The sequence below is a fragment of the Sarcophilus harrisii genome, chromosome 6 (assembly GCF_902635505.1).
Source record: "Sarcophilus harrisii chromosome 6, mSarHar1.11, whole genome shotgun sequence".
Lineage (NCBI taxonomy): Eukaryota > Metazoa > Chordata > Mammalia > Dasyuromorphia > Dasyuridae > Sarcophilus > Sarcophilus harrisii.
In genome coordinates, this window is record NC_045431.1 from 178,846,639 (window position 1) to 178,869,233 (window position 22,595).

Sequence of the window (22,595 nt, forward strand, 5' to 3'; positions counted from 1 at the left end):
GACAGTCTGGGAAGAAAAAAGCCAAGAAATCCAAGGGCTCAGGAGGCAGGAGGAGGGCATCAGGCTGTGATAAGGATGAAACTGGGTCCCTGAAGATTCTCTCAGACCCAATTCTGTCTCATTCTAATCCTCCCACACTGGTTGCCACCCAAAGCAAGTCTGTCCTCTCCTCAGTGATACCCTGGAAGGTTCTGGGAATGCAAAGGCAGGACCAGGTGGGTACTAGCTAAGGCAGCATGTCACAATTGTTAAAATGCCTACACCTGGGAACAGACGGGGACCTGGGAACACAAAATAAATGCAACAGGGAACATTTACTTTAAATTGAATATCAAAGCCAAACGCAGATGCTTCTTGCATCACCTGGGGTCTGAAGGGTGGATAAACTGTGAGGGTGGATAAACCTCAAGTCACTCCAATGCCACAGCCAAAGGCTACCATAAGAGGACCTACACTGTTGGCAGCCATGCATGTCACAAGAAACAAAATGCTCACTTGAGTTGCTTGCATCACAAGACAACTGTTCCCATTTGGGGACTCAGTGGACCATGGAAAAAGTAACTAGGTGCAGGTACCTGCTGGAAAACATCTGCACCCTCATCATAGTCCACGATACTGAAGAAGAGCTTGTTGGAGAAGACCGAGGAGTAGCGCCAGGAATTGGCCAGCACCTGGTACTCTTCATTGGCCTGCCTGTGGGAAACAAAGTACTGATGTGAGAACAGGGCACCATGACGCCTGGTGGGGCTCAAGGACAGAGCGGAGTCCCTTTTTCCAAGGAGAAACCTGCAGCCAAGTCCTAGGCAAAAATGGCTCATCACTGACACCTTCCCACAAATATCCTGTTAGTCCCAGGAGACAGCAGGACATGGATTTCCTCATGGAGAATCCACCAACTAGAACCTTCCATCACAATTAAAGATGCCTGCACAGAAAAGCATATACCTTATGCTTATGGATCTGAATACTACAGCAAAATGTTCCGTTTTTTATAAAACTGAATTAAACCCTCCCAACTATTTACCTTAAGCTGTTGTTCCCAGTGCAAAGAATCAGAAAGCTCACTTTTACACAGGTTCTCTTCTATAAAATATGCCTTTCATATACCATCTAGGATGTCCTCCCTTTTAAAACTGACAGGCTAAAGTAACTGTCTGGTGTCCTTCTAAGCATGGCCACAATTTAGCCAGGGAGATCTGAGGGTCCTGATCCACAAATATTTTTATACCCAGGTAGATAAACTTTCATTTCAGTGGATACCCATTGCAAATTTCTAAAAATCAAACATTTTTTTTCCCCCTCTTAAAGTGGATAAGTTATACTTTAAAATGTTAACTTCAGGGATCTAATTTGTCTCCTGCCAGGAATATCTGAATAGAAGACAAGCATGAGTGAAGTGGCTTTGCTTGAACAATTCCAACACTCAGATTGGTAGTTCAGACAGGTAACATCAATGTAATATAAATCACAATAAGCATATTACAGCTTTTTAAGCCATGGAGCTGTTTCATTTTTATCTGATGCATGACTTCGACAAATATTTAATTTAATGGAATCATAATAGTTATCTACTGAATTCAAGAGAGGTGCATGTATTTCCCATGGAAGTGATTTCAGAACATTCCATCTTCTTTCCCAAGAGGGTCTCCATTTAAGAATTTTGATCAAGAATATGGATGACCTTGGAAAATATTACCTGCACACGGAGCACTGCCTCTGTGGCTGCAGGGCTGTGAACATCACCACGACTGAGTAGTTTCGGGGAGGCGCCTTCACAAACCTCCGGAACTTGTCCCCATTCATTCTGATAACCGAGCGCCTCACACTCCAATCCATCAGCTGTTCCACTTTTTCAGCCAAGAGGTTCTGAAATTAAATGCAGGGATTCGACTCTAAGAAATGTCATAACACAATTAGCCCCCTCGCACCAGGTCTCAGGCTCAACCTGATGGTTTGCATCCTCCAGCTGCCAGTGAGATTTCTGATGCTCAAAAGGCTATGTCAATTCCATCCCTCCAAAACAAAATACTCATTTGTTCTATCACGTTTAAAGCACTTGGCCTTCTCCCTCTGGCCTCCTTTTCCAAAGTTTAGGACCCATCACTCTCTTTCAAGCTAATCTGGCTAGCACACTGTTCTCACAACCCATGTGACATCTCCAATCACCAGGCCTTTGCCCAGGAGGTTGACCCTCTCCAAGTCTACAATATTCCTTCTCTCCTCTTCTTCTTAATAGTCCTCTTATCCACCAAAGTTCAGCATAATGCTCCCTGTTTCAAAAGGCCTTTGTCTACCCCTACAAAGACAATGCCCCTGTTCCCAACTCCCAAAGTGATCGCATTCTTAAATCACTAGGTCACCACATTGTGTTAATCTTACATTGATTTATGTGTGAGCTGAAGGCTGCTGGAGAGCAAGTGCTATTTTGACCTTTCTCTGCATCTGCAGAACTAACCAGCACAATGCTTGGCACAAGGTGATTGCTTAATAAACATCTGTTGAGTGACTGACTGATAACAGACCCAAAAGGAGCTCAGGCAAAGAAGGTTTTAGCCATAGCAATTCTGCAGAAACATCTTTTAAGTCATACTCCCCCTCAGTTGTTACACCCAATAGCCCAATCCCAAATCATTTAAGTATTCAAGGAGAAATTGTGTTCTTATTCTTATAGAATTTTCATTGCAGTCAACTTGTCCTGGGCCTTAAGAGTTCTACATGCAGTGTTCCACATAATCAAGTCTTTGTTAATAACAACATAATTCAAATATTTAGATTTTTCTATCAAATTGGGGGCATTTTAACCACTTTGAAGTCAAAATCATATTTGCTTTTTGACAAATAATGATGCAAGAACTCCAGAAAGAGCAAGAAGACAAGTTTCACCACATGCTTTTAGTGAATGACCTGAATGCCAAAATCAGAAACCAGGTCAGCTTCCAAGAGGGCCATCATGATGCTTGTCCAATCAGCACCAATCCAACATGAATGTTCACTCATTCTGGTAAATTACATCCAATTAAATACAGAATGGTATTCTAGGCCAACAAAGCATGTACTCAGAACACAAAAGATTTCTCACACTATTTGGAGGGTCTGTAACATACCAAAAAAAAAAAAAATAATAATTTGTATAACAGTATTGTAAAAATTAGATTGGTAACAATAATGTAGAAATCTTTTGAAATTAAAAAAAAATCTAAAGAATATTCTGAATAATGTTTACTACGCTAACTTGTTCCCATGTGTTACCATAATATAATATATTTAGATGCTGAAATTATATATACTTTGCAACTACTTTTTTAATGTCAAGAAATATTTGAAGGAAGGAGAGAAAGGGAAGGGCTCACTCATAAGTAAAATAATACATAACAGAAAACTCTCAAATTATAGCCATAAAGCTACATTCTACTTTCAGTAAGTTAGTCATCCAGTCAACAAGCAATTAGTAAACATCTGCTATGTGCCAGACACTGTTAAGTGCTGGGTATGCAAAGAATGGCACAAACACTGTCCCCTCATGGAGCACACAGTCTCCTGTGGGAGATGTGTAAATAACTAGGCATGAATGAAATAAATGAATAAGTGTTCCCTTCAGAAACATATCTATTAAAATAGAAGAGATAAAGAGATTAATATGGTCCTGAGAAAGGATGGCATGTAAGTTCTTAAAGTATTCCATATTTTCATTTACCATAAAATATGAACGTTATGGAAATGAATAGATCATGATAATGATAAATCTCTGAAGAAAACTGAATGGGAACAGAAAAAAAGTATACTTATTCTCAGAAATGGATGACACTTTCACAAACTTGCCTGTATATTAGGGCACAAAAGCCTCACAAACAAATGCAAAAAAGGCAGAAATATTAAATGCATCTTTTCCTCACCATAATGCAATAAAAAAATAAAATTATATTCAGTAAAGTCTTTCAAGTAGAGATAAAAAATTAAGGGGAAATAATACTGTAGTTTGTATTGGGAAGGGTTCTTTGCACTTCAAACACTTTGCACAGTGCCTGGCATGACCTATTGAATAAAATGGCACAGATCTGTGGCTATTCTTAGAACAATCTATTCTTATCAACAAGTTTAGGACACTGCTCCAGAATGTACTCTTTCTCCAATTATACCCAATTTTACCCAGTGATGATATTCTATAATCCAACACAAGACTAATATAGTTGGCATACAAATGATACTGATTTCTTCAGCCTTTTTCATTTATATTAATATCTAAAATTACTGCCTCTCTGAAGATACCTTGTCTGTCATTTTGATACAGTGGATGAGGCTAGGGCTCCAGAATAGTCTGGGAACCAGCCTCAGTACAGAGATTTATAGGTCCATCTCCCAAAGTTCAGCAGGCTGGAAATGGATGCCAATTAAGGACCCATACAGTTGGAAACTCTTAGTCCTGCAAGGATAGAAGGATGAGATTCAAGGAAGAATCCTTGTTTGTACTCAGCTTCTCTCATTATTGAACAAATACATTTTAGCAGAAATCAATGGGGAGAGGCCATTTCCTTAGGAGCCTGTGCCAGGATTCATCCTGCTGCTTCAGTTTTTCACTCCAAGGGTTTTAGCCAAAGCATTCACCTTAGAGTGCAATGGCTCTTCCAATTTAGTTCTATGCTGTGTCTGCAGATTTTTTTTTTGAATAAATAAAAATAAACACATAAGTAAAGAAAAAACCTGGGAGACTCAAAAGACTGGCGTTACCTTTCTACAAGATTTCAAACCAAGGATATCTCAGCAATTTCATTAGCCAGTTTCCAATTATTTAGAAACCAAATGCTTGGCATTTAGTTCTAAATTCAACCTTCCCAAGCAGCGCTGGAAAAGTGGAGAGAAGTATGTGCAGAACTTGCAAATAATTCAGTTTTATAAATAAAGTCTTTGTGAAATAAATTCTTGAGGAAAATGAAGATCACAGGCATGGCACTTTCGAAAGCCAATTGGTGATGCTGATGAATGAAGGTGGAAGAAGTCACATAATTGGACAAACTACCAATTTATGTTACCATAAACCTCACCTGGGCATTCTGGAATTGAGGTTCATTCAGACTCCCCAGAAAATCTGCTGCCAACATCCCACAACTCCTCTTATGATCTCCCCACTGGCACTGCCAAACCTGACTGATGGTCTTTCTCAGGCCTCATCTATGGACCCCCTAGCCATGCCTGGCACCACTGAGCACTGGATGCTGCTTGAGTTTTTTCTAGCACTGATCTCTTAGTTTCCTCCTTTCTCTCATTGCTCCTTCTCAATCTAAGTGTGAAACCTGCTCAAAGGCCATACACAGTAAGGGCATGAAGCAGGACTCAAAGAAAGCACTCCTAACCTCTGCAGCAGTAAACTCCACTGTTTCCTGCCCACAATTTATTTGACTTCAAAAAAGCTTTTCTGATTCTACAAGCGTTCTGTCAGGAACAGCCACCACAGAACAATTACCTGGGGAAAATGGTTTCATTTTTGAAGCAAAGAACTGGAAACTGTGTTAATTAAAATAACAGTCATCTGAAATCTCATTAGGATAAATGAACCAAATATGGCATGAGTCTGAAAGTTACAAAGTTGGAAAACAAGAAGAAAAGCCTCACTATCTCTGCAAACACTTGCAGGCCACCTTCTTTTCATTTCTGTCCTCTGCTTGAGGAAGGTAGAGTTCTGTTACAGTCTCTAAGCCATCGAATTCCTCTCCAACTTTCCCCAAATGACCAGCACCATACCTTGTTCTACCTCACTTTGCGACAAAGAAAGCTTTTGCACCCAATAGTCATGAGTTCATTGTTTGCTGTGTGTAGATGCTGGCTCACACCCACCAGGCCTCTCACACCAGTCCTTTGAGTAAGGTATTCTTTAATTCTTTGATGGGGGTAGTGCCTCAGTGTGCCACCACCAAAGGAATCTTGGATTCCCTCATTCCAAGGAGATGTCTGGAATCTTTACAGGAATGCCAGTTTCCATTCTTCTCTTTAATGATAGACAGCTAGTTATTCATTTGCAGCATCTGAGGGAGAGATAGGGGGCTAGCTGGCTAGATGGATGAATGCATATTTATATGCACATATGGACTGAATATACATTTCCCATCTAAATTAATGTCACTGCATGGATAAGAGCCATTTTCATCCACTTGGGTTTTCCATATGAATAATTAAATCAAATTTTTGAGTAGATATAGGGCATCGTCCAGGATGTTCTACAGTGTTCTGAGCTTTAAGACCATCAGCATGTCAACTGCAAAGAGGTGCTTCTGAATGACTGCACCATCTATAGGAAATCTTTTTTCACCTTGGAATGCTCTCTGGAATTCCTCCATCACCATGGTAGATATTTGTGGCAAACAAACATCTCCCCAGTTGAAACCTTGATTGATATGAATAATCAAAGCAGCATTCTTAGTCAGAATGTTTCCTATTCCCCAAAGTTACTTCAAAACTCTCCTTTTATGTTTTCATTTTTTTCCTTTGATTTCTACTCATTAAAAAAAAAAAAATCACCCAATCCAAATTATGGAAGCTAGAATATACCAAAGTCCAAATTATATACCCTACTTTCTCAGGGATTTCAGTACCTGACTTTTCTCTCCAACATACTTCCCTTAACTATTCACATAAACCCTCCTTCAAATTTCCTAACCTAACAATTCTTTAACCTGCTAAAATCTCATGACTCATTCCTTCAATCCACTTCAGCAAACACATAGGTAAACACACACAAGAAATCCACTTCCCAAATAAAAACTTTTTTCAAATGACCACCACTTTAAGGCCCATCCTTTAACTTCAGGGACATCCAGTTCCTCCTATGCAAAATAACTCCACTGGATTTGGGAGGGATAAGTCTCTTAATTAGACAACTGCAGAAGTGGGCATCCTATATAACACAAACACTTAGAATTAACAGATATGCCTTTTTTTATATCCAAAACATAAGTCCCTCCCCCAACACCCCATTGACAGAGGACCAGAGAGATCTCAACCTATCTGGAGTTCATAATATCACTTGATTCCCTACTGCCTGAGTACTATGAAGGTTATGACCTTTCTAAGGAGTCTGATTCTTCCAGGAGTCTCCTCTCCAAATTACATCATTATATCTCCCTCCCCCTCCCCCACCTCTAATTACATTTTACCATAGTGTTTCTTATTCTAAATCTCCCTCCATTTTCAAGTCCAAATCCGGAACCCCAATACATCTTCCTTTTATTCGTTTTGTTTCCTTGTTCCTTGTTCCAGCCTCCATTTCCTAGGCTTCAACCTCACCTTGATAATTTAAGTTTCATCTCTCTGCAAGCAACTCTCCAATTTAATTGTTTGTAACTCTATGGAAACCAACCCCCAACCAATTCTCACTTTCCTTTACCTAGGACTTTCTCAGGCCATTACCCTCATTTTAACTTCACTTCCCTCTCTCCAATTTCAACCTTCAAGTCTACAATGTCCTTTACTATCAAATACCTTGCTTGTTCCCTTGACCGCTCCACTAGTATGCCTTGTGAAGCCTCATCTCTGGAACCCCCACTATCCAACCTCTCCACTCCCACTCATATTAGAGTAAAACAGGACATACAAAAATTCTGATTAAACGCCAAACAAATTCATGTCCTCCAATCTCAAGTGGATCATTGTAACAAGAGGCCTTTTATTTCTCCTTCCCACTTCTCTAGTTCACTCCCCTTATTCCACTATTCCAAACTTCTCCACCTTCCCCTTTGCTTTCCCCTTCTACCTCAGCTGTGGACCTCAATTTTTATTCTAGGGGAAAAAAATTCAGACCATTCAACGTGATTTCTCATTCTCATCTCAAAACCTTCTGAAATCAGCTTCCTTTCTCTCCTCTTTCTATTCTCTGACAAAGAGGTGATTCTTCTCTTTCCTAAAATCAACCTCTCCCTCTACAAGGCACCTACATTTTTCCTAGCAGATTGCTATTTTCAATTATACCCATGTTGTTCTCAAATTTTTAATCTCTCCCTATCAAATGTCATTTATGAAGCACTTACTATGCCAAGTTCTGTGCTGAGCCCTGGGGGACATATGGGAAGGTTTACTGGCAGAGAGAGATCAGGAAAATTGTTTTATTTTGTTTTTAATGGGCAAGAACTCATCATATAAAGAGGACAAAGGGCTGTAAAGGTAAGGAGGAAGAAAAGGCACAAGGCTCTTTTAGGGAAAATCAGGAGGCTCCTTTGGCTCCAGTGGGTGGGCAGGGGAACATCCTGAGACAAATTGGAGAGGGACAGAGCAGAGACTGGAGGGGCCTGGGTAAGGCCAAAGACTCTGAACTGGATTTGATGGGCGATATAAAGCCAGGAAATAGGTTTTTTAACACTCACATGAAGTGACTAAACTGTATGAAACTAAAGAATAACTCTCTATTAAAGCAGAGAGACAGAGGATAGATTAGAAGAGGTCAGTGAAAAGAGGGAAAAGGGCTGTCAAAGAAGCGTGGGGAAGACAAACTGCTAATCTTGCCTCTATTCTTGTAGAGGTCAAAGGGAATCTCTGAGGCAGAAAAAGGTTAAACAATTTAATTCTAAGGGTACAATTGGGTTTTGGTTTAACTCTTTCTTAGCTGAATATATCCAGTCAAAAATGTGGTATAAGTGAAGAGGTCCTGAGTAACTAGGTGGGGCTGACAGAGAAAGCCAGAAGCACTGATAAAATTACTCCCTGAGCTAACAGGGAAGGGCACTGATGGGGATTCATTCTATCTTAAAGTCCCATATGGAGATTGTGGGCACCCCCACTTTGCTGTGTTCCATCAGAAATCCTACTTATGTCAAACCCTTGAGATTAAATAACTCTGTCTATGGCCCATTCCATTTTTGTTGAACCCCTTTTGGATTATAGTCTCCCAGGCACTCTGCCTCAGGGTGTCTTCTTCAATCACCTCGCCATGCTTTCTGGTATCTTTCTCCTTCTTACAGCTAACTTTCAGGATGATAAATCCCTCTTATGAGATTTTTATTTTATTTACTTGTTTATTTATTAGCATTCTTTTTCTTGAAAATGGAGTTCAAAAGTCTTTCCTTCTGAGCCCTCCCATGTCCAATGAGGGAAACAAAATATTAATGTGAAATCATGCAAAACAATTCTGTATTTGCCATTTCACCCCCAAAATGGAAAAAAGTATACTTCAATTTGCACTCAAAGGTTTTCAGTTCTCATTGGAAATGGACAGTAATATTGTTCATCAGGGGTTCTATGGAATTCTCTTTCACAATTGATAATCATTATAACATTGCTGTTTCTGTGCACAATAATTTCTTAGTTCTTCTCACTTCATTTTATATTAACATATATATAGGCTGAAACCATTTCCCTCTAATCATTTTTTTTTTTGAGGGAGGGGACATTCTTTGGTATTTATCCTAGGAAAAACTGTTTGGATGAGAGGCATTCATGATATAGCCTCATCTGCCCCATCCTCCTGACTATTATCCCTACTAACTTCACTTAATTAATTTTATTTTTGCTTATATTTGGCCCCTGCATTTTTAACCTATTTGTGAGATTTGTTTCCTCCAAGCTCCAATCTTCCAATTATTTGTTCACCCTAAATAACACTGGCTAACTGATTCTGACACCGAGCATTCCTCTGATGACACCACTGAGTAGGGACAACTCTACACCCCCTATCAGCATGAAGCAGCTCCAAAAGATGACACTTCCATCCCTTTGTCCAAATAAATTTAGGATACAGACTGCTTGAGAGGGGAAAATAATGTAATATAGCAATGATTTTGTGGTCCCCTGACCTTAGGGGGGCTTCTGTTCTAACAATAATTCAGTAATCCTAAATCTTTTGGCTTTGGAGTCTGCCTCAGGAAACTCCCATGCCATTTCTGTCTGATTTTGAATGGACCACTCTTCAATTCACTGCTGATTGATAATGTGTGGGGAAAGGTGAAGAACTTACAGATTAAGCACATATTGATCAGAGACTTAGCTAAAGTAGGTCAAGCCTATAGGCCTCAGTTTCAGCTTCTCCAGAGGTCATGTGATTTTAGATAAGGCCTGGACTATATTCCATTGTCCAATAAAAAGGAGTGGCCGAAGACCAACTAGGGGAACAGTAGACTTATGTGACCAATCACAACATATAGAGGGTGGGATTTTAGAGGTTTTTTGGTCTGAAATGTATAAAAGCTGTAAGCATTTTCAAGGCTCTGGCCCTATCCTGCTGTGAAATTTGGCTCACAGACCAGGATGGAGTCTGCTTCTCGAGATTCTAATAAATAATTCTGCTTCCTATAAGTGATTTCTGTAGAAGTCAAATTGGGTAAGTCTTTTTGTCCCAAACAATAATCTTGTCAGTGAAAACCAAATTCCAGAGACCACTGGGCCATAGAATTAGCATGTCAATGATAGAAAGCTGGATAAAGGGGTTGCCTTGCTTCTTTTGCTCTGCTAAATTCTCCTGAAATTCATTCAGCTTGTAATTGGCATTACAATTACAATAAACTTTGACCCTTGACAAGGAAGTTGGTTCAAGCCTGCAAATTCTTTTGAGATACCTCATGACACCAGTCTGTGACCCCAAACTTTTGGGGTCCCTTTCCCAACCTCAACAATTTCTTATAGCATAATAGAATTTCATCCCAATAATCTACCACAACTTATTCAGCTATTCCCCATTTAATGAGTATTTCTTCAATCTTTGAATTCTTTGCTACTACCAAAAAAAAAGTTTCTCTAAGTTTTTTTGTACATAATAGGACCTTTTCTTTTTTCTTTGATCTCTTTGGGATATAAAACTACTAGTAGTATTGCTGCATCAAAAGATATGCACAATGTTATAGCTTTTTGGATACAGTTTCAAATTGCTCTCCAAAATGGCTAGATCAATTCATAACTCCCAGATTTTTTAGGGTACTTATTTTCCATCAGTTCCTCCAGCACTTATCATTTCAGACAGATATAAGATAAAACCTCATAGCTGTTTTTAATTTGCATTTCTTTAATCAATAGTGATTTAGGGCATTTTTTCCATGACTTTAGATAACTTTTATTTCTTTTTTTCTGAAAACTGTATTCATATCCTTTGATCATCAATCAATTAGTAAATGTCTCATATATTTGAGAAATAAGAACTTTGTCAAAGAAATATGCTATCCATTTTTTGGATATCATTGTCTATGGTACTTTTGACAAAATGTAGTTTCCCTGATTATTTCTTTTAATTGGGTTTATTTTGTTTTTACTTTATCTGACATCATGTTTCCTACCCTGTACTTGTTTCTTTTTACTTGGTTTCAGAAAAAAAAAAGGCAAAATCTGTCTAAGTTGATACAAAGTAAAATGAAAAGAATTGGGAGATCACTATGCACAGTAACAACAATGTTGTAATGATCAACAATGAAAAGCAAAACAGATTCTGCTCTAGTCTTATTTTAACTCTATGTCTCTTTCTGTTTCAAGTATATCTCTTGTAAGCAACATATTTTTCGATTCTGTTTTCTAATCCATTATGCTATCTCCTTCCATTTTATGGATAAGTTTGTCCCATTCACATTCAGCTATGATTATTATTTTTACCTGTCTTTTTATTCTGTCTTCCCTCAAAAGTCCATTTTGTTTCTGACTACTTACTCCTCTTAATCCCTCCCCTTTTATTACTGCCCCCATCCCCATTTCTTATATTTCCCCCTCCTATTTCCCTATTGGGTAAGATATTTTCTTTTTTGTTTGTCTCAAGGATAGATTTTTATTTAAAATACTAAGATGATGGTTTTTCTTCAATACAGTTGTATCAAATGTCCACTGTATATAGAACAATGGGGGTAAGAGGGTGGGGGGGAGAAGGAAGACATAGAAAAGATCCTCGCACTTTACAATCTATTTGAGACGTAACTGAAGGGTTTTTTTGTTTTGTTTTGTTTTGTTTTTTAAGACAAATAACAATGTTATATGATGCATTTATTTGCTACAGAATCCAATTCCAAGATTTCAACATGAAGTGGCCTTGGGTATAAGATAAGATTTCTATACCCTATTGAAAAAAGAGAGAGGGGGAGATAAAAAGGGGGAGAGAAGGAAAGAGAGAGAGGGAGGGAGGGAAAGAGAGATTGTCGTGTATGCATGTATATGTAATGTATATACATAAAATCAAAGTAAGGCTCAATCATGGACTGCCATGCCTTTCATTTCCTCCTCCAGTACAAAAAACATTTGAAAATTTTCCTCTTTCTACCTCTCCTTTCCCTTCTCCCAGTGCCTTCCTTTTTCATCCCTTAATTTAAAAAGAAAAATTATCCCATCATAATCAACTCATACCAGTGTCCTCTGTGTAGCCTCCTTTAGCCTTTATAGTAATAAAGTTTAGAGTTCTGTCATCTTCTTATATAGGAATGTTAATAGTTTAATTTTATTGAATCTCTTATGATTTATTCATAGTCACTTTTTTATGCTTCTTGTACATCTCATTTTTGAATGTCACATTTTTTGTTCAGCCCTGGTCTTTTCATCAGAAGTGCTTGAAAGTCCTCTATTTCACTACATATTCATTTATCCCAAGAATTATACTCAATTTTGCTGGACAGATTATTCTTGGTTGTAATCCTAGCTCCTTTGCCTTCTGTATATCATATTCCAAACCCTCCACTACTTTAATGTAGAAATCACTAAATCCTGTGTGATTCTGACCATGGTTCCATAATATTTGCAGTTTCCTGCTCCCTGCAATATTTTCTCTCAAACTTGACCTGGGAGCTCTTGAACTTGGCTATAATATTTCTGAGAGTTTTCATATTCTTTTTCAGGAGGTGAACTGAGCATTCTTTCCAATTCTACTATTTTACTAGGTCTTTTAGTCTTTTAAGGTTTTTTAAGATATTGAGACAGCTATGCTTGATAATTTCTTGAACTATGATTTTAGGCTCTTTCTTTGATCATGGATTTCGGGTAGTCCAACTAATTCTCAAACTATCTCTCCTTGAGATCTATTTTCCAGGTCAGTTGTTTTTCCAATGAGATAGTTCACATTTTGTTTTGTTTCATTTTTTTTTTTCATTCTTTTGACTTTATTTTATTGTTTCTTCATGTCACAATGGAGTCATTAGCTTCCATTTACCCAATTCTATTTTTAAGCAATTATTTTCTTCAGTGAGCTTTTGTATCTTTCTTCCCATCTAGCTGTCTTTAAAAAAAAAATTTTATTTAAAACAAATGCAAAACAGAAAAAGGAAAAAGTAACAGAATTCAAAATATAATACATTTCCATTTTCAAAAAGTCTTTATAATAAATGTGTTCAGAGTTCATCTTTGCTTCCTTGTAGGTTTTCTTTCATTCTCTATGTACTTTTTATTTTATTCTTTTTCCCCTTCCCTTTCCCTCTCCCCAGAAGGCTACAATTAAGTGTGGATACATTTTATATATAAATATAAATACATAATAACCAAATGTACACATACATACATATCTATAATCATACACATATACATTCATATACATCTATGTAAGACCATCCTAGCTTGTTTGTCCTCTTGTTTTTCTGAAGGTGAATAACTTTTTCCTTCATAAATCCAAATCTTTCCATATTTTTCTAAATCCACCAACTTATTTCCTGTACCACAGCAATATTCCAATTTTATACTATCTAGTAATTTGAAAGTCTAAAACCATACTGATTAATATGGCTGACATAATGTAGTTTCCTTTTTTCCTTTTTTGATTAAATCTATTTTAGCTTTATGAGATCATGATTACTACCCCTGCTTTTTTTTAATCTAATAAATTTTACTGATTTTCATTATGTTTATGAGTTTATCTCATGTCCTATCCCTGCTGACTCCTCTGCTTTATTTCTACCCACTACTTTACTTACCCTCCTATTACTTACCCCTACCTTCTACCCCAAGGATCTCTTTCTCTTCCCATTCTTTCCACTTGTTTCTATCTTAATTTGGAAGACTTTTATAACCTTCCAAATGTATACATATATATGTTATTTCCTCTTTATCACATTCCTGTTCATTTACACGCCCTTCTCTACCTGCACCCTTATCCTATTCCTTCACCCTCTTATTTATAAATTAAGACTTCTATTCTCTTCTAAATGTATATGTTGTTCATGCTTTAATCCTGATCTAATGAGAGTAAAAATATAAAATCTCTCCCTAATCATCTCTTCCCTCCCTCTTATCGGTCTCTGAATTTAGAAAACTTTTATACCCTTTTATATATATAGTTCCCTTTTTAACCCATTCCAGATAAGAGCTTTTGTATCTCTTCCCATCTAGCTAAGTCTTTTAAAATTAATTTAAGATAAGATAGGGTTCCAGAACTATCAGCCCTCTGCCCCCATCTAATTCCTGTTTCCAACAGTTTTGCTTTTTAGAATCATATCATTCTCAACTTTACCCCAATCTTTCTTTAAAACTACCCAATTACTAATGACAATCTTAGACGTACACTTTGCATTTTCATGTGTAAAAACATAGTTTGTCCTTGTCAATAAAATGCTTGCAGTTAAGTCTTTGATGTTTATATTTTTCTCGGATCTCATATGCCAAATTTTCTATTACGTTTAGGTCTTCTTTTCCAACAAAATCCTGCAAGTCTGGAAATTTATTGAAAGGCAACATTCTCCCTTTTCCCCTAAATTCAGGATTATATTTAACTTTGCTGAGTACATTTTTGAGCACAACTCCAGTTCTTTTGCTCTTCAATACACAGTGTTCCAAAATCCACAATCGTTTAACATGGCTGCTTCTAAGTCTTGTATGATTCTAATAGTGGCTCCACTATATTTGTTTTGTTTTTTTTCTTATTGATCTTAATATTTTCTCCTTGACCTTGGAGTGTTAGATTTGGCTATAAAGTTCCTGTAGGTCCCCCCCTCCCCCATAGGATCTCTTTCAGGTGATGTCAATTTTCTTTAATTATTTTTTGTTATATCAAGATTCTTTTTTTTTTTTTAATCACAGCTTTCAGGTAATCCAATTATTATGTTTTCTCTTTTTGATCTATTCTCCAGATCAGTTGTTTTTTTTGTGTGTTTTAAGAGATGCCTCACATTCTCCTCTATTTTTTCATTCTCTATATTTTGTTTTATTTCTTTGTCTCTCACAACTTTGATGCTTTGCCCTTGCCCAATTCTATTTTTCAAGGAATCATTTTCTTTCTTAAGTTTTTCCTCTATCTCTTTTAATTTTTAAATTCTCTTTTGAATTCCATGAATTTTTTTTTAGGCAGGTTTGATATTACTCTTTGGGGCTTTTTTTTTTTTTTTTTTAACACTTCAATATCCTCCTCTAAAGATAGTCTAAAGATCAGCCTTCTCTGTTCCAATAGTAAATTTCTTCTTCCTTTGCCTACTTTTTTTTTAATTTACAGCAATTTGTTAGTGTAAACCACCTTTAGTTCTATGGGGGGAAGGGATGGTGCCTTTAACCTCAGGTCCTTCTTCAGTTCTCCTCTCTGGCCTGGAACCCAAAACTAAGAACTCTACTCTCCTATAAGTTCCTGTAGGCCAGCAACATCCTCACTTCACTTTACTCGCAGTGTGTGTGCTGGTTCCTTCTCACCCAAGGCCACTCCTCAGCAGAACAGCTGAGCCTTATTAACATAAGTTCCCTCAATTTTCCAGGTTCCGATGTCAAACTCCCCACAATGTCCAGGAGGTGAAATGTCCTGTGGCTGAGACCTGGGCTATCTCCCAGTACAGCTATCTCCAGGACTCACAGATTGCTATTTCAATGTAACTAGCCTAGAGGTGTTGACCCTTCAGAAGAGCCAAATTTCTCTTATCTTTATTCAGATCTTTTTATTTGGTCCCAGGAGGTTCACGGTTATGCCCCATCTCTAGTTTTTAGCTATTCTACATCGTCCTGAGGCACTATTTTGTCTAGTTTGTGGAGGAGATATGGAGAGCTTGAAATTTTCTGATCTACTCCACCATTTCCCCAGAATCCTCTAAGTCAGCCTGCCTTTTAAGAAGTTCTTTTCTACGCTGAATATTTATGCTCCTGTTTTCAGAGCTAGCTAAAGCTCTGCAGCTTTTCAGTGTTTCCAAGCTGATGTGATCTGGAGGAAGATATGGTCACTGTTTTCGTTTTGTACTTTGAGGTTTATTCAGGAAGAGCCCCTGCTCTCTGGAAACCACAAATACTAATGTTCCTCTCTGCCCCACAACTACAATTTAGTACTGTTTATAGTCATAGTCAATAGAATTATCACCTCCAAAAGTTAACCTCTTATTATATATTTTGTCTAAGTACAAGATGTCTTCCTTAATGGTCTCTATACTTTTGAATGGAAGGTTTCGGTTTTGTCTCTGTGTCACTAACTATCCAATATGGTCCCTGGCACACAGGAGGTGCCTAACAGATATTTGCTGACTGACAGAACTTTTTCAGTCTTTTTTTGTCACCTTCTTGGGAACAAAAGCATACACAGTCTGTCCTGCTTCACTTGCTATCAGTTCTGCCATCTGGGGACAAAAATTTATTTGACTTCTATTTAAGTTTTATTTACTTGAAATTAAGAGAATCCAATAAATTAGTAGGGTGGAATGGCAAAGAAACAACCTATACTCATTTTCTTTTCTCCCAAAGTATTCCCCGCTGAGCTCTTATAACAAGGAAACTCTCCAGATGCCTTTAGATGATTTGGCGATGCCTATTAACTTGGCAGGAGAGGGAAGGTGAGAGATCCTGGTTAGGATCCAATTCCCTATCAAGAAAAAACCATAACACATGGCAACTCAGAACATCAACAATCATTGTCAAGGGAAACACAATTACCTAACGCTTCCATTTTCAGGAATGTCATATGTAAGGCTATGTCTATTTAGACATAGAGTGAAGGGGCCTAGGTTCCCTGTAAGAAGCAAAGAAAAACTCCAACTGAGAAAGGGTGTGGTTTAACAAACTCACCCAACGGCCTGGGAGAAGCCTATTAGTTGTTAATAAGTGAGATCAATGACCTTGCTCCAGAGTACAAACTTAGGGCTCAATCACTATCTCAAGGACCCAACAGGAATCTAGAGAGAATAACAAGCTGACAGCCAAAAGGAAAGGGGGAGTGCGTCTAAAAGTTAGTTACAGAAAAATAAATAAATAAATAAAAAGTAGTTAGTTACAGGATAGTTCCTGGCGTTATACACTATTCATTTCTTGGAAGGAATGTCTATTTGGAAAATCAATAGTAACAGAAGCCTTCTGCATATATGTAGGTCAGAACTAAAGGAGGGGGCACTCTCAAAGGGCTTTAAGGCTTTAAATATGCTGAGGCCACAATGCTCATGCAAACTATTCCAGACTGAAGGCATTTGCTCTTTATCAATATTAACTGGATAGTCCATCAGAAGAAGCCAGACCTCTCCCAATTTTTGCCTGACACCTCTGAGACAGTCAAACGAGAGAGTTTAGAGCCAGGGGTCCTCAAACTATGGCCCTCGGGCCAGATGCAGCAGCTGAGGACACTTATCCCCTTCACCCAGAGCTATGAAGTTTCTTTATTTAAAGGCCCACAAAACAAAGTTTTTGTTTTCACTATAGTCCGGCCCTCCAACAGTCTCGGGACAGTGAACTGGCCCCCTATTTAAAAAGTCTGAGGACCTTTGGATCAGGCATTGCAACACTAAGCCAAGCAAAAAGCCAAACAAGGTAAAGATAGCATCTGCCTATGGAAAAGCAAGGGAGGTGGGAAACAGGCAGAGAAGTAGGTCCAGAAAGAGCCCAGCCCAGCCTGCCTAATCCAACAAAGAAGCAGTGGCTCTGTCCCCAAGGCCCAGCTCATCCCAGGAGCTTGTCTCTCTGATGATAATGTGCAAGTTCCTTCATGGTGTCCTTTCTGTCTCTGCATCCTCCTATGCCTACCACAGCAGGAAGGTAATGCATTTTTTTTTGAGTGAGTGAATGAGTCATCCTTATAAAAACTTGTATTCCAAATAAAAATATTGAAAGTCAGGATTAGAAGGCAAACCCTGAAACTATACTCTCAGTCAGTCAACAAGCACTTAATGACTACTTGTAATACAGAACAATATCCATCCTGTGACAAGTCCAGTGCTAAACAGGCAGAAGAAAAGGAAGGTCTATGAATTTAGGAGTTCCCAGTCTCAGGAACTAAGAAAGTAAAGTTCCTTTTCTTCCCCAGTCATAATTAGGCCATTATTGTTGTTGTCGTGTATTCTTTGTTCTCAAAGAGGATCAAGGACATCATGAGAGAGAGGTCTTGCTTGGGATGTGAGTTGGATTTAAGTGGGTCATTAAGTGGGTGACTTTCTCAGTCAGTGGCAAGACATAAGTCAGGATGATGGGCAATGGCCCCCTCAACAAAAAAGGGCCAAAGAGGGCAGGTGATTTTCTTTGGGAATCTTTTAGACTTCTTCCCAGTCCGTGCCAGCCACCAGCTCCTTCTCCTGGGGGCAGAACAATCCGGGAAAGCCCTGCACTTCCCTGAGGGGCCAGGGCATTCAAGGACCCCAGGAAGCAGCCAGCAGGATGTAATGATTTACAAAGACAAACCCAGGACCCCATAATATCACCAGCACAGCAGAAAGAAACCGGCAGTGACTTTCTAGAACCCAGAGATGTTCTTACAAAGAGCCAGCCTGACTTTATCAAGACAAACTGGGAAAGAGATCCCTGAAGATGGCGGATGGACCCTTTACAGACCCCACTGATTCCCAAAGCTGAAAAGCGATCATACAGCAGCAAAATCACTCATTGCAGAATCCCTATTTCTAACTAAAACCAATAGCTACAAGACTAATTAATAGTAGTCTGCAATACTTACCACCACTAGTACATGGGTGGAGAGCTCATATCCTGATATCATGGAACAAGCACAACCTCAGAAAAGCCAAACTGTCTGAGAAAGGCGGGCAGCAAATAGAAAACATCAGAGATGATCCTTGTGTCCTGACTGGTGGGAAGAATTACCAAGGGTGAGATTAACGATCCCATGGGGTGACAGGTACACAGCTTGAGTGCTGCATTGGGACTCACTGAGTAGTAAAAAGTATCAAAGAAAGGCCTCCTGGGCATTGGCCCAATGAAGGACTGCCAGGAAAGACTGGGACAAGAATAGCAGAGGATAGGGCAAAGGCCAATTAGCTACACCAGCAAGCACTAAAATACCAAAGAATGGATGACAGGAGAGAGAGATCACTGGGTTTAAAGTCAAGAGGACCTGGGTTCAAATCCAGTTCTATAGCTTCGAGACCCTAGATGAGCCAAAAGCCAGTAAACTGAAGGTGAATGATTGGTACTCTGGGGCAAAGACCTCCAAGAGAGATCATTCTGGAAACAAAGAACATGCCAAATTATTCAGAGTAGCACTTAGTGACTGCATCAAATGCAAACAAAGCCGGCCAGATGCCCATCTGCTGGATAATGGCTGAAAAAGAAAACAACTATGATAAACAGATGTGATGGAATATTACTGTGTAGAAGGAAACATAGAAAGATTATTAAAAATAACAGCTAGTACTTCTACAGCGCTTTATAGTTTGCAAAGTACATTACAATATTATCTCATTTGATCTTCACAACAACTCTGCAGAGGAGAAGCTATTATTAAGCCCATTTTACTGCTGAGGAAGCTGAGGCAGACAAAAGTTTAAGTGACCTGTTCAGAGTCATATAGGTAGTAGTATTTGAGATTGGATTTGAATTCAGGTCTTCCTGACTCCAGGACCAAGGCTCTATCCACTGCAGTACCTAGCTGTCTTAAGATTTGTAAAAATCAATACAGAATAGAAATGCAGAACAAGCATATCAATATACACAAATGATGGACTTAGAAAACAAAGAATGGAACACAATGTGCCCTCCCTTATAGCAGAGGTAGGGAAACTACTGGGACAAAATGTAGCATACATCATCTTATAGAATCCCTTTGTGTGGGGTTTTTGCTTCATTGTTTTTCTTACATAGGAGGAATCAGTCTACAGAGGAAAGGTGTTTTCCATCTCTCCCCTTCCCACTGCCCGTCCCCCAATGACTATAAAAGAATGAAGTCATTGAGATTTCATGTACTTAAATTAAATTCTCTTTTAGAGGAGGAAGTTCTTTGGGAAGTGTGAGGTTAATGGGAGGATCAGCTATCTGTAGCAGGGCAGTTAACTGTGCACACAGCCCAGTTAAAAGGGCAGGCAGCCCCAAAGCACTGCCCCTTCGTCCTCAGCTTGGTAAATACCTTCCTTTAACCTTGCAGTAAGAGGCCCTGAACTAGTAGTCTGCCCAAACAAACAACCCTGGGGAGCTCAGGGTCATGCATCCCCACCCTCTCACCCCCAACAGTGCAACAGGGAAATCTCTGTTCTCTGGATTCAAATCTGAGTTCTGACCACATGAGTAAGCTTACACAGCTTATTCACAGCCTTAGGCCTCAGGTTCCTTCTCTGTAAAATGAGAGCCAAACTGTAAGATATCTGTGTTACATTCTAATGGAGAAAATGACTTGTATCTCTAGTCGAAGGTCATGGTAACAAAGCTGGGGTAGGAATACATCCTCATTAGTGGTTGTTGCGATTACTGTATTGACTCATTCCTCTCTCATCATGTGTAACTCTGACCTCCATTACCATCCATCTTCTATTTGGTTTATTTGGAGGTGTCCTTATTACTGTAAGCTGAGTCTTTACAGGCTTCTGTGAGCTTGGCATAGACTACATTGCTAATACATAGCAAGGTACCAAGGTACACAAGTTTCAATGATCTAACATTGAGTCACAAGCACTAAATGCTTTAGATGAATTAAAACAGAGTACAAAAACCTAACCAAACTGTTGGCAGGATCCCCTTTCAGCACATGATAGAGCCTGCATTTTCACTGAGATGACTGAGATCATATAAAATGAGTTCCTTTCTCTGCATCATTCCCCTGCCCCCCCTTTCTCCTGATTTATTCCCTACTAAGGCCAAGCCTTCTCCCTTCCTGGCCTGGCCCATAGCAGGGCCTCTGCCTGGAAGCTCTCTCTCCTAACACTGGCTGTAACCAACATCTCTCCTTTTTTCACTCATCTTCAATACTGCTTCACTCCTGACTCCTCTGCATCTGCCCACAAATGCGTCCCTAGCTCCAGTCAGCCTAAAACAACCTTCCCAGGACCTTTTCTTTTTCTATTGCTATTATGTTGCTGCTTTCCCATATCTGCTTTCCAGCAGTGTTAAAACGTCTTAAAAGTTTTTTTTTCTTTCTTTCTCTTTTTTTTTTTAAGTAATCTCACAATCAGAAAGATGAAACAACAGACTTTTTGTGTAAAGAATTAAATGCCATAGAGAATTACAAACTGATCAACACTACAGGGGGAAGAGCCTATTAATCACACTTCTTCTCTGATATGCTCTTCTCTCTAGGCTTTCAGGACACCCCCTCTATCCCTGGCTTTCCTTCTCCCTCTCTGAGCAAGGCCTTCTCAGGCTCTTTTGCTGGATCCTCATTCAGGCCATGCTCTCTACTACAGTGTTTCTCAGGACTCTGTTCTGGATCCTCTTTTCTTCCTTCACATTGCTTTACTGGAGTGATCTCATCAGCTCTCAATGCTTTAATTTTCACCTGATGATTCTCCCATCTACCTATCCTGCACAAATCTGTTTAACCTCTAATTTCCCATATCCTACTACTCCAGCTCAAGATATCCAAAATAAAACAAAATTCAGTATCTCTCCTTTTTTCTTTTAATTTTTGGGGGCAGTGGGAGGAAGCAATTGGGGTTAACTGACTCACCCAGGTCTTCCTGATTCCAGAGCCAGGCTCTATCCACTGTACCACTTAGCTGCCCCGTTATCTTCCCTTAAACCCTCCCCTCCTACCTTCCCTATTACTGTCTAAGGCACCACAATGCCCCCAGTCCTTCATGTTCACAACCTAAGAGTCCCCTTAGATTCCTCACAATCTCTCAGGGTGTCATTTTTATCTTTGTAACATCTTTTGAATAATATGCCCCCTTCTCTCCTCTACTGCTGTCCCATCTCTAGTACAGGTTCTCATCACATCACACACAGACTATTGCAATAACTGCTGATCACCAACTTGCCTCAACTTTCCATACTCCAGTGCATCCTTTGTTTAAAGCACAAGTCTTTGTTAGCAACACCCCCATTCAATAAACTTCAGTGAGTCCCTATCACCTTCAAGATCAAATATAAAATGTTATTTAGCATTCAATGTCCTTTATGATCAGCTTCCTCCTACCTCCCCAGTCTTCTTATACTTTATCTTACAGCACATGTATTCCCCATATGATAAGATTAAATGACCTTGGCTTCCTTGCTAAGCTTCCAACCCAATCTCCATCCCCAGACTCCAAGGGTTTCACTGGTTGTCCCTCATGAGTGGAATGTTCTCCCTCCCACTACTCAACCTCCTGGCTTTCTTAAGTCCCAGCTAAAATCCAACCTTCTATAGGAAAGTTCCTGGTCCCCATAATTTCAGCGCCTTCTTTTGACCACTTTCTATGTGAATATATCTACAAGCTGTTTTCATGCCGTTTCCTTCAGAGCAGAGGTTTTTGTCTTTCTTTGTATCTCCAATGCTTAGCAAAGGGACTGCACATAGTAGGCCCTGAATAAACGCTTGCTGACTGGTGGGGTAACATTCTGTATCTCTGACATTGAGAAATTCA

The 22,595-nt window shown here is 39.0% G+C and overlaps 1 protein-coding gene across 4 annotated transcripts in view; it reads right to left on the reverse strand.

Moving 5' to 3' along the window:
- TUSC3 (tumor suppressor candidate 3) overlaps nucleotides 1-22,595 on the reverse strand; it is a 75,468-nt gene that overhangs the window by 51,718 nt on the left and 1,155 nt on the right. For 3 of the 4 annotated variants that reach the window (XM_031943146.1, XM_003772812.4, XM_031943147.1), the window contains exons 2-3: nucleotides 1,697-1,866; nucleotides 576-693 (exon numbers count right to left, since the gene is read on the reverse strand). In XM_031943146.1, coding sequence (XP_031799006.1) covers nucleotides 576-693; nucleotides 1,697-1,866 — 288 coding nt within the window. Of the gene's footprint in view, nucleotides 1-575; nucleotides 694-1,696; nucleotides 1,867-18,760; nucleotides 18,818-22,595 lie in introns of those variants that run through there. The other variant, XM_023505662.2, reaches the window with a different exon arrangement.